The sequence below is a fragment of the Paramisgurnus dabryanus genome, chromosome 14, assembly GCF_030506205.2.
Source record: "Paramisgurnus dabryanus chromosome 14, PD_genome_1.1, whole genome shotgun sequence".
Taxonomy (NCBI): Eukaryota; Metazoa; Chordata; class Actinopteri; order Cypriniformes; family Cobitidae; genus Paramisgurnus; species Paramisgurnus dabryanus.
In genome coordinates this window covers 11,493,291-11,507,516 of record NC_133350.1, presented here as the reverse complement: position 1 = coordinate 11,507,516, position 14,226 = coordinate 11,493,291, and the positions used below count along the sequence as shown (strand labels likewise).

Sequence of the window (14,226 nt, the reverse complement as noted above, 5' to 3'; positions counted from 1 at the left end):
TCTGAATGTATTTCATCTTTCAAAGGTCAATTATTACAGGTTTCTGGCATTGACTACTTCATGAAGTCTGTGATTTTGATAAACAGATTTCGCAAAATCCCATGCAGTTTTCATAGATGGATGATTTTTAAATGCATTCAATGCTTTATTTTTTAACTGACCACAGAAAGTAAAAGTTTTTGTGTTTTTTTTAGATTATGGTCTTATTTTGTTTAGTGAATGATTGATCGCTGCTTGAACAGAAAGGATGGGTTTAGTTTCCAAATGTTTAGGTATTTAATTCCACTTTAAAGCACTCATTCCCTACCATTCATTATATACTGTATTGTATCATTTCAGCTTTTTCACACTCGCTTGACCTGAAGGTGAATGGCATGTTTCCTGTGTATTTTATTTTATTTTTATTTTTTTGTAAGCTTTAATGACTCTTTAAGGACCAAGTGTGTATTACGGTCAGAGCGTCGAATGATTCTTGTTGCACTTTAAACTCTTTGATGTGTAGAGCAACAGAAGATGATTTTGTCTAACAAAATGATCAAATACAGTTTTTATTTTGTCAATTACCACATTCATGTGAAGGATAATTCCCCCCCCCCATAAATCATGTCCAATACAGCTGAAATTATGTTACAACCTTTCTGTTGAGATCTTGCAGCTAGAAAGACAAACACAGATGCAACCAAAGACCGTCACGTGTCTGTATAAACCATCACTGAGTCATTTACATATATGAATATTACACATCATTTTCCATATTAATGCTTTATCAGCAGAAGGTGTCGTGTATGGGAAAGTGTAATAATGGTTTTGTGACAGCAGATGAATGGTTAGGAAGCCTTACAGATATTGTACTGCTAACCGAGTTGTTTTATTTCCTTTACATTAATGATCAGTAGTCTAATGCTGGTGTAAACCTGTGATAACTGGTTGTTGGGCAACCATGTGTGTTTTATATTTAAAGAACAAACCTATTTTAACATGCTTGAATTTTATAAAGTATATTCTAATACGCACATAACAACTCGCTTTTGACACAATGCTTGTTTGTTATACTGATGGATATTTTCTAACGGCTGTATTTTTGATCCTGGTCATTTCTATTGGTAGTAATTGTACAGGATGTCTGATGTGTTGCTGTGGTAATAATATAAAATTATATCATGAAAAAACATCATTTTTGTTTTGTGTAACACTTTACAGTAAGGTTTCATTGGTTAATGACTTACTACAGCATTTATTAATATTAATTTCATTTACCGATTTAATATCAAGCATGGATCTGTTAACGTTACAGTAGTTAATGCACAATGAACTAACATGACTGTACTGGTATTATTATAAATAAATATTGCTTATTAGTTTATGTTAGTTAAAGGGATAGTTCACCCAAAAATGAATTTTTTTCATGTTGTTGTAAACCTGTTTTTTTTATAAATGATGGTACATAGCTGATGATTGTAACCATTAATACAATTGATTCATACAGGTTTACAACAACAAAATGGATTAGAAAATGATGACAGAATTTTAATTTTTGGGTGACTATCCCTTTAATGCATTAGCTAATGTTAGTGAATGAAACCTTGTTGTAAAGTTGTACTTAATTTTTTTAACCAAGAACCCAAGTAAACTTAGTCCATGAGTTGTTTTGGCACAGAAAATATTTTTGTATCAAACCCATTACCACTATTTTTGTTGTACAACCACATTAATATGTACAGACGCTGTTATGAAAAGTATAGTTTAGGTTTTTTCAATTGTAAATAAATGTCAGCAATGGGCCTGTGTGCATAAATCTATGTTGGTTTTATATTTTGTCGTTTTACAAGTTATGCAGTGTTGCTTATTTATATTATTTTGCTTCTTATTTACATTATTTGGCCTAAAAAGACAGCCATGGCATTGACTTAATTTAAATCAAATGTACTTTAATACTATGTTTATGTCTTTAATTTGGTGTTATGTACAATAACATTTCCATATGATTGTGAATTAGTAAATAAGAATCAAACTTTCAAATTATAATTTAGCTTGTACACATTTATTTATTTGTTTCAAAGGCACAGATGCATATTTCAAACAACCAAAAAGATCTCCAATAAGCCAAAGTAATAAAAAAAACATCCTTTTACAGTAAATTAAAAATACAACATATAAAGTGCTTGCATTATATCTTAAATATCTAAGTAATAAAAAAATAGTTTGAGACTGTACATAATGTAATAATATATCAAAATATCTGAGAATTAATAATGCAATAGTGCATTAACAATGTGCAGTATACAGTACACTATACAGTATAAAGGAAGTTTAGGTCACTAATAAAAGTTTCACATTGTTATCGTTTTGAGAGTTGATCAGAGAGCCAATCCAGTCCTTCATATAAACCTGATCCTTGAACAGCACATGTTGGCTGAACGAACCACTGAGGGACAAACACACAAACAATACAGCTCTTATTATCCTCCATTTCATTTCATTGAAGCCTATAGAGTTCATTTCTCATAACTAACATCATATCAAAAAAAAAAATGGTATATTTTAGCTCACCTGTTTGTTTCTGAGTGAATGTAAACCCAGTTTCTCTGTCAGCTCGTGAACGGGCAAGGCGTTGGGTAAATCCTGCTTGTTAGCGAGTACAAGCACAACAACATCTCTCATCTCATCCTCCTGGAGCTGAAAGGGTTAAAATAGATTTAATTTAATACAGACTGTCCTCTATATTTCTACTTAATAGTTTTTTGGGTAGTAATGATGTACAAATGTGATATCTGACGTACCATCATCATGAGTTCTTCTGATGCTTTCTTAATTCTTTCATGATCACTGCTGTCCACCACAAAGATCAAACCCTGAATTACACAAAGTCATTAAACTTTACTATTTGAAGGCAGTGTATCTGAAAATGATGTTTGATGAAAACCTCTGTTACCTTTGTGTTCTGATAGTAATGTCTCCAAAGACGTCTGATGGTGTCCTGACCACCAACATCCCAAACAGTGAAAGAGATGTTCTTATAGTCAACCGTCTCCACATTAAAACCTAGAGGAAACATACAAAATATCACATGACCATTCCATTGGTTCATTTGATTCAGTTAACATAAACCAGGTTAATTTTGATTTATAAAACTTGTAAAGTTTCTTACCAATAGTTGGAATGGTTGTGACAACTTCACCAAGTTTGAGTTTGTACAGGACTGTGGTCTTTCCTGCTGCATCCAGACCAACTTAAAAGAAAAAAGTTTACAATCAATTTCTTATTCGTGAATATCAAATAGGCTTTTCATATATCAAATATTAAAACTATATAATTTTTTTTTATTTATTTATTTTGATTATTCAGGTCCATACAATGTTGTCAATGAAAATACCTGTCAAACTTCTCATAAAGCCATTATATAACATTAACCCCCCCCACACACAAAAAAAATATATATAATTTTTTATTATATGTTACACAATAAAGTATGTAATAAATAATATTATAATAATACTAAATAAAATAATAATATATATATAATAATAACAATATATATATATATAATATATATCTATATATATTGTAAATATATATAGATTTTGTTATGGAAAATACTCTACGCAGCAGGTTTTGAAAAAAAAACTATACTCACCCATTAAAAGCCTCATCTCCTTTTTCTCAATGAGACGAGCAAAAACGTAAGAGAAGAAATTTCCCATGTTTACAAAAGTTCGGTTGTAACAAATCGAGAGATGTTAAATGTTCAGATGTGAAGTCTCAGGTGTTTGTGTGAAGTGAGACTCAGTTTGTGTGTTTATATAGAGTCACAGCAGCGAACTTTCACTTTGAAAGACAGCTCAACACCGCCACACTCACACGAGACACGCGCAGATTCTCCAGTGGCAGATCCAACGCGTTCAAAATGACGTCACCGTACGTCCTTACGTTTGTTCATCTTACGTGTGCGTGCATTCGATCACACCTGTGTTTTGCTCCTATTTAAAATCGTTCATACGATGTTTTATTTGTAACACTTTAAATAAAGTTTGTATTAGTAAACATTAGTAAATCCATTAACTAACATAAACAAAAAATGAACAATCGTTTTTCATCATTTATTAATTCTTGTTAATGTTAGTTAATGTCAATACAGTTATACATTGTTAGTTCATGGTGGATTAACTATTGTTAACAGTTTGATAAAAAAATATTAGAAAATGCTGACATGAACTATGATTAATAAATGATGTAGATGTATTACATAGGGCAAAAAATACATTTCTCTGGCCAAAAATGTTTTAAAATATATGCTAAATATATTTTACAGAAATTAAATATTAATTAAATATATTTCATAATTTAACAATATATTTAGTTTTAACCTTCATACAGTATATTAACATATATTTCCAAAAGTATTTGAGGGGCAACAAATACATTTCAAATTTTACAACCCATATTGCAAAAAAATATTTTTCCTGGATTTTTACAGTTGATTATATACTTTTAACCTTTTCAAACAGGTTTGTAACATAAAGTTTATCTTACAGTTTAATGTGAATATAAATGTTGTGAAATATATTTATTTATTTATTAAATATATTTCAAAATATACAAAAAAGATATTGATGAAAAATACATTTTTGTAAAATTTCTAAATATTTTTAGCAAATATATTTTTTGGCCATTTTTGAAATATATTTGAAATTATATTTGAAGATATAGGCCTATATTTTTGCTGTAGGGGATTGATCATTGATAGTTCATGTTAGCTAAAGCATTTATATTAATGTTTATTAAACAAATACAACCTTATTGTAAAGTGTTAACGTTTTATTAAATATAGATAAAGTATTTAGATGACCTATTACTGTTTATTGTCTGTTAATGACGTCTATAGGCCTATAATTTTATTTTTAACATATTGGTGAACACTGTTTTATTATGGTGTGGTCTTTTGGAAAGTCATACAGGTATAAACAGTGCGTATGAGAAACCATACAGTATATTTTTATTATGTATATTTATTTATAAAATATAACATTAAAAGCATCTCAACATAATGGGCTGAGCTTCAAATGTTTAAAAATTTAAAAGGCACCCCATCCAGAAGTCAGTTTTTATAACGCATTTATAAAAATAATAGATTTACTTGAATGTGTTCACCTGCTTGATGTCAAGTATTGTGACGTCATTTTGAACGCGTTGGATCTGCCACTGGTGAATCTGCGCGTGTCTCGTGTGGGTGTGGCGGTGTTGAGCTGTCAGTCAATGAAAGCTGCCGTGACTCTATAAAAACACACACACAGTCTCACATCGCACAACCATCTGAGACTTTACCTTTGTACATTCATCCTAATTCATCTTTTTCCTAAAAATATGGGTGTCTACTTAACTAAAATCATGGCTCTTCTCTTTGAGAAAGAGCCAGTGAGGTTGCTAATGGGTAAGTCAATTTTCTAAAGCATTCAAAATGCATGCAGTGTTTGTTTATCTGTCATTAGAATAAATATAAATATATTTTTCTTTTAAGTTGGTCTGGATTCAGCCGGAAAGACCACAGTCCTCTACAAACTCAAACTTGGTGAAGTTGTCACAACCATTCCAACTATTGGTAAGAAACCTCAACATGTCAATGCAAAATCAATGCAAAGCTATCACATTCATGTTTACTGAAATCATGTGCACTGAATTAAATATCTGATTCTCTTCTGTAGGTTTTAATGTAGAGACAGTTGAGTATAAAAACATCTCCTTCACTGTTTGGGATGTTGGTGGTCAGACCAAAATTCGAAATCTCTGGAAACATTACTATCAGAACTCTAGGGTAAGCATCTTTGCTCTTTATCAGTATGTTGTGTCAGAAGTGATTAAAACACTTTGTTTCGAAAACATCTACGACAACCCAATTAAGCTTGTTGTTGTGTGTGTGTGTGTGTGTGTTTGTGTAATTCAGGGTTTGATCTTTGTGGTGGACAGCAATGATCGTGAGAGAATTGAGGAAGCAGCAGAAGAACTCAATTTGATGGTAAATAAGACATCATTACTACGCCACAAGAAATTATGTTTACAATGAATTACATTTATTTATTACAAATACAGAAAAGATTCAGTGCAGTATTTCTTAACCCTTTCAGCTCCAAGAGGATGAGATGAGAGATGTCGTTGTGCTTGTACTCGCTAACAAGCAGGATTTACCCAAAGCCATGACAGTTCCTGAGCTGACAGACAAATTAGGTTTACATGCACTCAAAAACAGACAGGTGAGCTACATTATTTTATGTTTATAGGACTAAATATCCCAGTCTTTGTTTGTTTTGATGTTAGTTATGAGGAATTGACATTTTAGGCTTCAGTGAAATGACATGGAGGATAATGAGAGCTGTATTGTTTGTGTATTTGTCTCTCAGTGGTACATTCAGTCAACATGTGCAGTTCAAGGAACAGGTTTATATGAAGGACTGGATTGGCTCTCTGATCAGATGACCAGACGATAACAATGTGAAACTTTATTTTCTGCTGTTAGTGTCTTGAATTGAATGTGATGCACAAGATAAATACTTTAAAACAGAATGATATATTATGCACTATTGTGTCCGGGTATACTGTGTAAAGTATGTTGTTAATACACTACTGTATCATGTTCATGTATATATTTTGTTATATTTAATGTTTTGCCTATGTTAATAGGCCATGTATTTTATATGTACTCTGCAAAAAAGCTAAAATATTTTTTCTATAAATGTCAAGAAGACAAATAACGTTTTAAATATTCATATTATAGCCTGCATTACTGTAGCCTATATTATTATACATTTGTTACAAAACACTTTAAATGCATAATAATTACAGAGCAGAAAACTAAAATTGTATGAGAAATACTCAGGGTTTTGTAAATGATAGATAGATTGACTAAACAGTTGAATAACGCTGCACTATATCATGATTCAATTTATATCTAATATTTTGTTATAAGCTGTATTGTTCATTTTAAGATATTTATATTCTTTTAATTATTTTGATATGTTATTAATTCTACTAATGTATTTTGTGCATTGTTAAAGCACACGTTATGTGTCATTTGACATGTTTTGTTCTTATGGGCTTTGTGGTGTCTGCCTGGAATATACTGTACCTCAAAATTGTTACAAAATACTAAATAAAACAATAAAAAACATTTACATTTGAGGAATTATTCTTGGCAAAAACCAAACCTTTGACCACAACTATACCATAGAACCAATTAAAGACAGAGAAACACACATGCATTTAGACTTCAAAAAGCATAAAAGTTGTCTTTGTCTGTGAAGATTAACCTGTTGGACAAAATGTGTAAGTGTCATAAACTTTTGTTAAACACTATATTTTGCAATAATCCAAAAGTGTAAAAAAATTATGGGCTTTCTGTTGAGAGAACCAAGTGTCCCAACTTCCACACTGCAAAAAATTAATTTCAAGAAAAACATTTCTCAGTATTTTTGTCTTGTTTTCAGTGAAAATATCTAAAAATTCTTAAATTAATCTAGTTTTTAGACCAAAAATATCAAATTTAAGTGATTTTGTGCATAAAACCAGCAAAAAAAATCTGCCAATGTGGTAAGCAATTGTTTTTTGAATTTTTCTTGAATTTAGTGTTTAAGAAAAATGGTCAAGATTTTTTGCTTACCCCATTGGCAGATTTTTTTGCTTGTTTTATGCACAATTTTATTTCAAAATATTTGATATTTTTAGTCTAAAAACTAGACTTATTTTCTTGGGTTGTTTTGCTCATCAAGAAAAAGCATCTTAATTTAAGTATTTTTAGATATTTTTATTGAAAACAAGACAAAAATACTAAGAACATTTTTTCTTGAAAATCATTTTTTGCAGTGCAGGTTGGCCTACAAAATACATCATCTCTGCGACATTCTTTCTCATGCATGAAAGATTAACATAATGTGACGTCATTCTGAACACGTTGGATTTGCCACTAGAGAAACATGTGCATGTCTCTTGTGGGTGTGGCGGTGTTGAGCTCAAAGTCAAAGTGCACTTATGTGACTATATATAAACACACACACACACAGTCTAACATCACACAACCATCTGAGACTTTCCCTTTGTACATTCCTTAAAAAAATGGGTGTCTGCTTATCTAAAATCATTCCTCTTCTCTTTGAGAAAGAGCCAGTAGGGTTGCTTATGGGTAAGTCAATGTTCTTTAGCATGCAAAATGCATGCAGGGTTTGCTATTGTGTTTACCATTCATTAGAATAAATAGAAAATATATATTTTTTTTTTAAGTTGGTCTGGATGGAGCAGGAAAGACCACAGTCCTCTACAAACTCAAACTTGGTGAAGTTGTCACAACCATTCCAACTATTGGTAAGAAACCCTTAAGATGTCAATGCGAACCTAAGTTTACTGTAATCATGTGCATTAAATTAAATATCTGATTATATTCTGTATAGGTTTTATTGTGGAGACATTTAATGTTGAGTATAAGAACTTCTCCTTCACTGTTTGGGATGTTGGTGCTCAGAGCAAACTTCGAATCCTCTTGAAACATTACTATAAAACCTGTAGGGTAAGCATATTTACTCTTTATTATTATAGTTGTGTGAGTGATTCAAACTTATTTAGGTTATGTGTGTGTTTGTGTAATTCAGGGTTTGATCTTTGTGGTGGACAGCAGTGATCATGAGAGAATTCAGGAGGCAGCAGAAGAACTCAACTGGATTGTAAGATATCATGTTTGTTCATCATTACTACCCAACAAGAAATTATGTTTATAATGAATATTACTTTATAAAGTACAGAGTCAAAATTTAATTGATGTATTATATTTCTTAACCCTTTCAGCTCCAGGATGATGAGATGAGAGATGTTTTTGCACTTGTACTCGCTAACAAGCAGGATCTACCCAAAGCCATGACAGTTCCTGAGCTGACAGACAGATTGGGTTTAAATGCATTCAAAAACAGACAGGTGACCTGCTACAGAACATGAAGTTCATGTTTACAGAATATCACAGTCTTTGTTTGACAATATAAGACAATGTTTGTGTGTTTGTCTCTCAGTGGTTCGTTCAGCCAACATGTGCTGTTCAAGGATCAGGTTTATATGAAGGACTGGATTGGCTCTCTGATCAACTCTCCAAACGATAACAATGTGAAACTTTATTTCTGCTGTGAAGTGACTTGAATTAAATCAAATCTGAATTATACTTTTACTGTTACTACTGTAGTACTGTATACTGCATATTGTTAATGCCCTATTGCATTATTTATTTTCTTATTTTTTAATATTATTATATTGTGTACAGTCTCAAACTATTTTTTAATATTTAGATATTTAATAATATATATTTAATAACCAACAAGACAACTAGTGTCCTGTTATATTGTATATTGTTAATTCACTACTGTATTATTTTAGATATTTAATATATTAATTAATATATTTTGTTATATTTAATGTTTTGAATGTGTTAATAAGCCATGTATTGTTTATGTGCTTTGCAAAAAACAGAATATTTTTCGATACTAAGCATAGTTCAGCAAAGGATATTACCAACCAAATTATGTCTTAAATATTTATATTATACATTATTGTTTATATTCTTCTTATAAAAATGCTTACACTTTAATTTCATAATAATTACCGAACAGAAAACCAGTATGTTAATTTTGGCCAGATTTAGTTTTTAAATGGACTTTTCTGGTGTTTGCCTGGAATATACTGTTGAATTATTTGTACTGTGAGCTGTTTATATTTCACACATAGAAAATAATTTGTATTACCACCAGACTTATACATCCCAACATTAACTAAGAAGACTTTTCCAGTAATAAACAGTTCACCTTCGTTGATTCTCCTTATAAATATCTTCATGTAAATTATTAATTTTTAACTCCTCCCCTCACTATAGCCACCTTTCAGTTTCAGGCGAGGCAAGCCTATTAACATAAAGTGACGTCATTTTGAACGCGTTGGATGTGTGGGTGTGGCGGTGTTGAGCTCAAAGTCAAAGTGCGCTGCTGTGACTCTATAAACACTCAAACACACACCTCACACAACCTATCAGAGACTTTACCTTTGTACATTCATCCTAATACATCTTTTTCCTAAAAAACATGGGTGTCTACTTATCTAAAATCATTGCTCTTCTTTTTGGGAAAGAGCCAGTAAGGTTGCTTATGAGTAAGTCAATTTTCAGCATTCAAAATGCATGCAGGGTTTGCTAATGTGTTTATTTTTCATTAGAATAAATGGATATCTTTTTTTCTCTAAGTTGGTCTGGATGCAGCAGGAAAGACTACAATCCTCTACCAAATCAAGCTTGGTGAAGTTGTCACAACCATTCCAACTATTGGTAAGAAACCTCAACATGTCAATGCGAACCTATTTATTTTTACTGAGATCATGTGCATTAAATTAAATATCTGCTTTTCTACTGTAGGTTTTAATGTAGAGACAGTTGAGTATAAAAACATCTCCTTCACTGTTTGGGATTTGGCGTTTCAGACTAAATTACGCCCCCTGTGGAAACATTACTATAAAGACTGTAGGGTAAGCATATTTAATCTTTATCAGTATGTTGTGTCAGTTGTGATTTAAACATTCTGTTTGCAAACAAACATCTACAACAATCTAATTTAGCTTATGTGTGTGTGTTTGTGTAATTCAGGGTTTGATCTTTGTTGTGGACAGCAGGGATCATGAGAGAATCGAGGAAGCAGCAGAAGAACTCAATAGGATTGTAAGATTATAATTTTTGTACATGATTACTACCAAGAAATTATGTTTACAATTAATTACATTTATCAGTTACAAATACAAAAGAGAGTTAATATTTAATTCACTTGTATTTCTTAACCCTTTCAGCTCCAGGATGATGAGTTGCGAGATGTTGCTGTGCTTGTATTCGCTAACAAGCAGGATTTACCCAAAGCCATGACAGTTCCTGAGCTGACTGAGAGATTGGGTTTACATGCACTCAAAAACAGACAGGTGAGCTGCTACAGAACATGGATTTCGTGTTTACAGAAAATCACAGTCTTTGTTTGATATGATGTTATGAGGAATGAACTAGGGTTCAAATTACATAAAGGATCGGTTAATTCGTACCGTAAAGAATACATTTCCGGGTCCAAGCCTACAATCACTTCATATGAAACTGTGTGTTCGACTTCATGTTGAGCTGCAAGAACGGACAGGTGACGTCAAAGTACCGCGAGAGCGAATCGATATTAGACTTTTAAGTGTCATTTCTCGATTTGCTCTCGCGGTACTTTGACGTCATCTGCTGTTGGTTCTTGTAGCTCACAATAAAGTCAAACAAGCCTAATCTCAACAGCCGTTTATGAGCGCTATTTTTTCATTTCACATAAGCGGTACAGTATTCAACAAGCTCATGACGTCCCAGACAACTTTAAAAAATAATCAAAGATAAAGAATTAATTTCTGTCCATTTCAGTGTGGGGATAAAATCGTGATTTTTTTTTTGGCAGTTTTACACTGCACTGGTCCCGGAAGTTTTGACTTAACAAGCTGATAAGAGTTGTATGTATGAAGCTGAATAGTATTAAGTAACACAATGTTTGTGTGTTTGTCTCTCAGTGGTACGTTCAGTCAACCTCTGCTGTTCAAGGAACAGGTTTATATGAAGGACTGGATTGGCTCTCTGACCAGCTAACGAAACCATAAAAATGTGAAACTTTAATCTCTGCTGTTATGAATTGAATTGAAGACAGTGCACAAGATAACTTTTTTCAAATCTGAATTATACGTTATACATTATTACTGTATAGTTATTTTACTACTGTATACTGTATATTGTTAATGCACTATTGCATTATTGATTCTGATATTACTTTTAAATATTTTTATATTATGTACAGTCTCAAACATTTTTTGTTAATATTTAGATATGTAATATATATTAAATAACCAACTTAAAACATAATTATTTATTTTACACTTCTATTGTGTCCTGTTATGGTGTATAGAATGTACTATTATATATATTTTATATATAAATAAATATATTTTGTTATATTTAATGTTTTGCATGTTTAACACATGGGCCATGCATTTTATATGTACTCTACAAAAAACATCTAGAATATTTTTCTATCCAATAAAGGATATTACAGACCAAACAAGGTTTAAATATCAATATTATACATGATGGAGTGCAATATTTTCTTTATTATAAAAATAAGAAAAAAAGTAGGCCTATGTCATGTTTGGCCCGTTTTAATTCTTAAATTGACTTTTTTGTTGTCTGCCTGAAATAAACTGTTCCTTAAAGTTGTTACAATAAATAAAACAATTTTTACAATACATTTAAAGAATGCAAAAATCTCTTCTCATACCCTTCACAGACTGCTTCCAGAACAGTTTCATCGTTATATTAATACATTTTAGGCTATAAATATGTTTAAAGAGTTTTTGAAATCTCAGCTGTCCTTTTAAGTCAGAGTTTCGGTTTTGATATGTATATTGTTCATAACAATACGAGTTGTATTTTTAGATGCTTGTACATTAAAAACGCGTTACGTTTACATGTTTAAAAAAAAACTTGTGATAAAAGAGCTTTTCATGTATTAAAGTTCTGTTCGACGTCACCAGAACCGGCAAACAGATGGCGTCAAAATACCGCGATAGTGCTTCAAAAGCAAACTCCTCATATGATTTCTGACAATACTCTCGCGGTAATTTGATGTCATCGGCCGGTCGGTTCTTGCAGCGCTGCATAAAGTTGAACACACCTTATTTAGCATAATGTGACGTAATTTTGAACGCGTTGGATCTGCCACTGGAGAAACTGCCCGTGTCTCATGCGAGTGTGGCGGTGTTGCGCTGTCAGTCAAAGTGAAAGTGCGCTGCTGTGACACTATATAAACACTGAGTCTCACTTCACACAAACACCCGAGACTTCACCTCTGAACATTTAACATCTCTACATCTGACAGCAAACCGCTTTTAATAAAATGGGCATCTTCATCTCTACTGTTTTATCTCGACTTTCTAAGAAAAAGCACATGAGGTTGCTGATGGGTAAGTTGATTGTCTTGCATCTGTTTTGGGTATTTATTTATTTTTTGTTAACGTTAAAAATATATTGTAAACAAAAATCTTGTTTCTCCAAGTTGGTCTGGATGCAGCAGGAAAGACCACAATCCTCTACAAACTCAAACTTGGTGAAGTAGTCTCAACCGTTCCAACTATTGGTAAGAAATTTATTGTTAAATCCTACATGAATTTTTAAATAATAAATGACTGTCATTCATCTTTCATCCCTTTCTTCTGTAGGTTTTAATGTGGATACAGTTGAGTATAAGAACATCTCTTTCACTGTTTGGGATGTTGGTGGTCAGACCAAAATTCGAAGCCTCTGGAGACATTACTACCAAAACACAGAGGTAACAGAGCAACATGTTGTCATACGCTGCATTATTATGTTTGTCTGGTTCTTGCAAAAATAAATAAATAAATATATATTAAAATGTTTGTGTTATTCAGGGTTTGATCTTTGTGGTGGACAGCAGTGATCATGAGAGGATTCAGGAAGCAGCAGAAGAACTCATGATGATGGTACGTCAGATATCATCTGTGTACCCAACAAAAAAACTATTTACTACAAATATAGAGGAGAGTCAATATTTCATTAATTTATTGTATGCCTTAACCCTTTCAGCTCCACGAGGATGAGATGAGAGATGTTGTTGTGCTCGTACTCGCTAACAAGCAGGATTTACCCAAAGCGTTGCCAGTTCACCAGCTGACAGATAGATTGGGTTTACATTCACTCAATAACAAACAGGTGAGTTTACTGAATACCCCAGTCTTTGTTTGATATGGTGTTAGTTATGAGGAACTCTATAGGCTTCAGTGAAATATAGTAAGAGCTGTATTGTGTTTGTGTGTTTGTCTCTCAGTGGTTCGTTCAGCCAACATGTGCTGTTCAAGGATCAGGTTTATATGAAGGACTGGATTGGCTCTCTGATCAACTCTCCAAACGATAACAATGTGAAACTTTGAAGGCAATGCACTAAATATCTTATTTAAAACAAATGTATATATTATAAATGTCTACTGTACATTAAATTTCACTACTGTATAAAGTATATTGTTAATTTACATATTTATGTTATGGTTGGCTTGTATTTTTTATGTACTTTGAAAGAAAGAGCCAGAATATTTTCTAATACAAATACATCTCTAATAAAAGACATTACAAACCATACTGTCTTGAGT

The 14,226-nt window shown here is 32.0% G+C and overlaps 5 protein-coding genes across 5 annotated transcripts; 4 read left to right on the top strand and 1 right to left on the bottom strand.

Moving 5' to 3' along the window:
• Nucleotides 1–2,047: 2,047 nt before the first annotated feature.
• LOC135718690 (ADP-ribosylation factor 4) lies at nt 2,048–3,875 on the bottom strand. Its single transcript, XM_065240813.2, has 6 exons — nt 3,635–3,875; nt 3,149–3,229; nt 2,933–3,042; nt 2,781–2,852; nt 2,551–2,676; nt 2,048–2,425 (listed from the first exon to the last, which is right to left on the bottom strand). Exons 1-6 carry the CDS (start codon nt 3,699–3,701, stop codon nt 2,339–2,341), a joined length of 543 nt encoding a protein of 180 aa, XP_065096885.1. The 5' UTR covers nt 3,702–3,875; the 3' UTR covers nt 2,048–2,338.
• A 1,421-nt stretch (nt 3,876–5,296) lies between these two features.
• LOC135718692 (ADP-ribosylation factor 4-like) lies at nt 5,297–7,147 on the top strand. The gene is made up of 6 exons (XM_065240815.2): nt 5,297–5,428; nt 5,516–5,596; nt 5,700–5,809; nt 5,939–6,010; nt 6,120–6,245; nt 6,393–7,147. The coding sequence occupies exons 1-6, from the start codon at nt 5,362–5,364 to the stop codon at nt 6,477–6,479; spliced, it is 543 nt and encodes a 180-aa protein (XP_065096887.1). The 5' UTR covers nt 5,297–5,361; the 3' UTR covers nt 6,480–7,147.
• Nucleotides 7,148–8,075: 928 nt separating this feature from the next.
• LOC135718691 (ADP-ribosylation factor 4-like) lies at nt 8,076–9,185 on the top strand. The gene is made up of 6 exons (XM_065240814.2): nt 8,076–8,167; nt 8,266–8,346; nt 8,433–8,548; nt 8,631–8,702; nt 8,824–8,949; nt 9,042–9,185. The coding sequence occupies exons 1-6, from the start codon at nt 8,101–8,103 to the stop codon at nt 9,126–9,128; spliced, it is 549 nt and encodes a 182-aa protein (XP_065096886.1). The 5' UTR covers nt 8,076–8,100; the 3' UTR covers nt 9,129–9,185.
• An 817-nt stretch (nt 9,186–10,002) lies between these two features.
• On the top strand, nt 10,003–11,956 carry LOC135718694 (ADP-ribosylation factor 4-like). The gene is made up of 6 exons (XM_065240818.2): nt 10,003–10,164; nt 10,256–10,336; nt 10,424–10,533; nt 10,652–10,723; nt 10,849–10,974; nt 11,584–11,956. The coding sequence occupies exons 1-6, from the start codon at nt 10,098–10,100 to the stop codon at nt 11,668–11,670; spliced, it is 543 nt and encodes a 180-aa protein (XP_065096890.1). The 5' UTR covers nt 10,003–10,097; the 3' UTR covers nt 11,671–11,956.
• Nucleotides 11,957–12,814: 858 nt separating this feature from the next.
• On the top strand, nt 12,815–14,215 carry LOC135718695 (ADP-ribosylation factor 4-like). Its single transcript, XM_065240819.2, has 6 exons — nt 12,815–13,026; nt 13,119–13,199; nt 13,282–13,391; nt 13,492–13,563; nt 13,667–13,792; nt 13,908–14,215. The coding sequence occupies exons 1-6, from the start codon at nt 12,960–12,962 to the stop codon at nt 13,992–13,994; spliced, it is 543 nt and encodes a 180-aa protein (XP_065096891.1). The 5' UTR covers nt 12,815–12,959; the 3' UTR covers nt 13,995–14,215.
• The last annotated feature ends 11 nt before the right edge of the window (nt 14,216–14,226 follow it).

What these genes read in the sequence shown, in the direction of transcription:
- LOC135718690 (XM_065240813.2), bottom strand. Translation starts at nt 3,701, where the DNA reads ATGGGAAATTTCTTCTCTTACGTTTTTGCTCGTCTCATTGAGAAAAAG. An exon ending in GGAGATGAGGCTTTTAATGG is followed by an intron (nt 3,230 to 3,634) that starts GTGAGTATAGTT and finishes TTTTCTTTTAAG; the next exon opens with TTGGTCTGGATGCAGCAGGA. An exon ending in CACAACCATTCCAACTATTG is followed by an intron (nt 3,043 to 3,148) that starts GTAAGAAACTTT and finishes TGTTTCCTCTAG; the next exon opens with GTTTTAATGTGGAGACGGTT.
- LOC135718695 (XM_065240819.2), top strand. Translation starts at nt 12,960, where the DNA reads ATGGGCATCTTCATCTCTACTGTTTTATCTCGACTTTCTAAGAAAAAG. An exon ending in GCACATGAGGTTGCTGATGG is followed by an intron (nt 13,027 to 13,118) that starts GTAAGTTGATTG and finishes TGTTTCTCCAAG; the next exon opens with TTGGTCTGGATGCAGCAGGA. An exon ending in ATTCACTCAATAACAAACAG is followed by an intron (nt 13,793 to 13,907) that starts GTGAGTTTACTG and finishes TTTGTCTCTCAG; the next exon opens with TGGTTCGTTCAGCCAACATG.
- LOC135718694 (XM_065240818.2), top strand. Translation starts at nt 10,098, where the DNA reads ATGGGTGTCTACTTATCTAAAATCATTGCTCTTCTTTTTGGGAAAGAG. An exon ending in CACAACCATTCCAACTATTG is followed by an intron (nt 10,337 to 10,423) that starts GTAAGAAACCTC and finishes TTTCTACTGTAG; the next exon opens with GTTTTAATGTAGAGACAGTT. An exon ending in ATGCACTCAAAAACAGACAG is followed by an intron (nt 10,975 to 11,583) that starts GTGAGCTGCTAC and finishes TTTGTCTCTCAG; the next exon opens with TGGTACGTTCAGTCAACCTC.
- LOC135718692 (XM_065240815.2), top strand. Translation starts at nt 5,362, where the DNA reads ATGGGTGTCTACTTAACTAAAATCATGGCTCTTCTCTTTGAGAAAGAG. An exon ending in ATTACTATCAGAACTCTAGG is followed by an intron (nt 5,810 to 5,938) that starts GTAAGCATCTTT and finishes TGTGTAATTCAG; the next exon opens with GGTTTGATCTTTGTGGTGGA. An exon ending in CAGAAGAACTCAATTTGATG is followed by an intron (nt 6,011 to 6,119) that starts GTAAATAAGACA and finishes TAACCCTTTCAG; the next exon opens with CTCCAAGAGGATGAGATGAG.
- LOC135718691 (XM_065240814.2), top strand. Translation starts at nt 8,101, where the DNA reads ATGGGTGTCTGCTTATCTAAAATCATTCCTCTTCTCTTTGAGAAAGAG. An exon ending in CACAACCATTCCAACTATTG is followed by an intron (nt 8,347 to 8,432) that starts GTAAGAAACCCT and finishes TATTCTGTATAG; the next exon opens with GTTTTATTGTGGAGACATTT. An exon ending in ATTACTATAAAACCTGTAGG is followed by an intron (nt 8,549 to 8,630) that starts GTAAGCATATTT and finishes TGTGTAATTCAG; the next exon opens with GGTTTGATCTTTGTGGTGGA.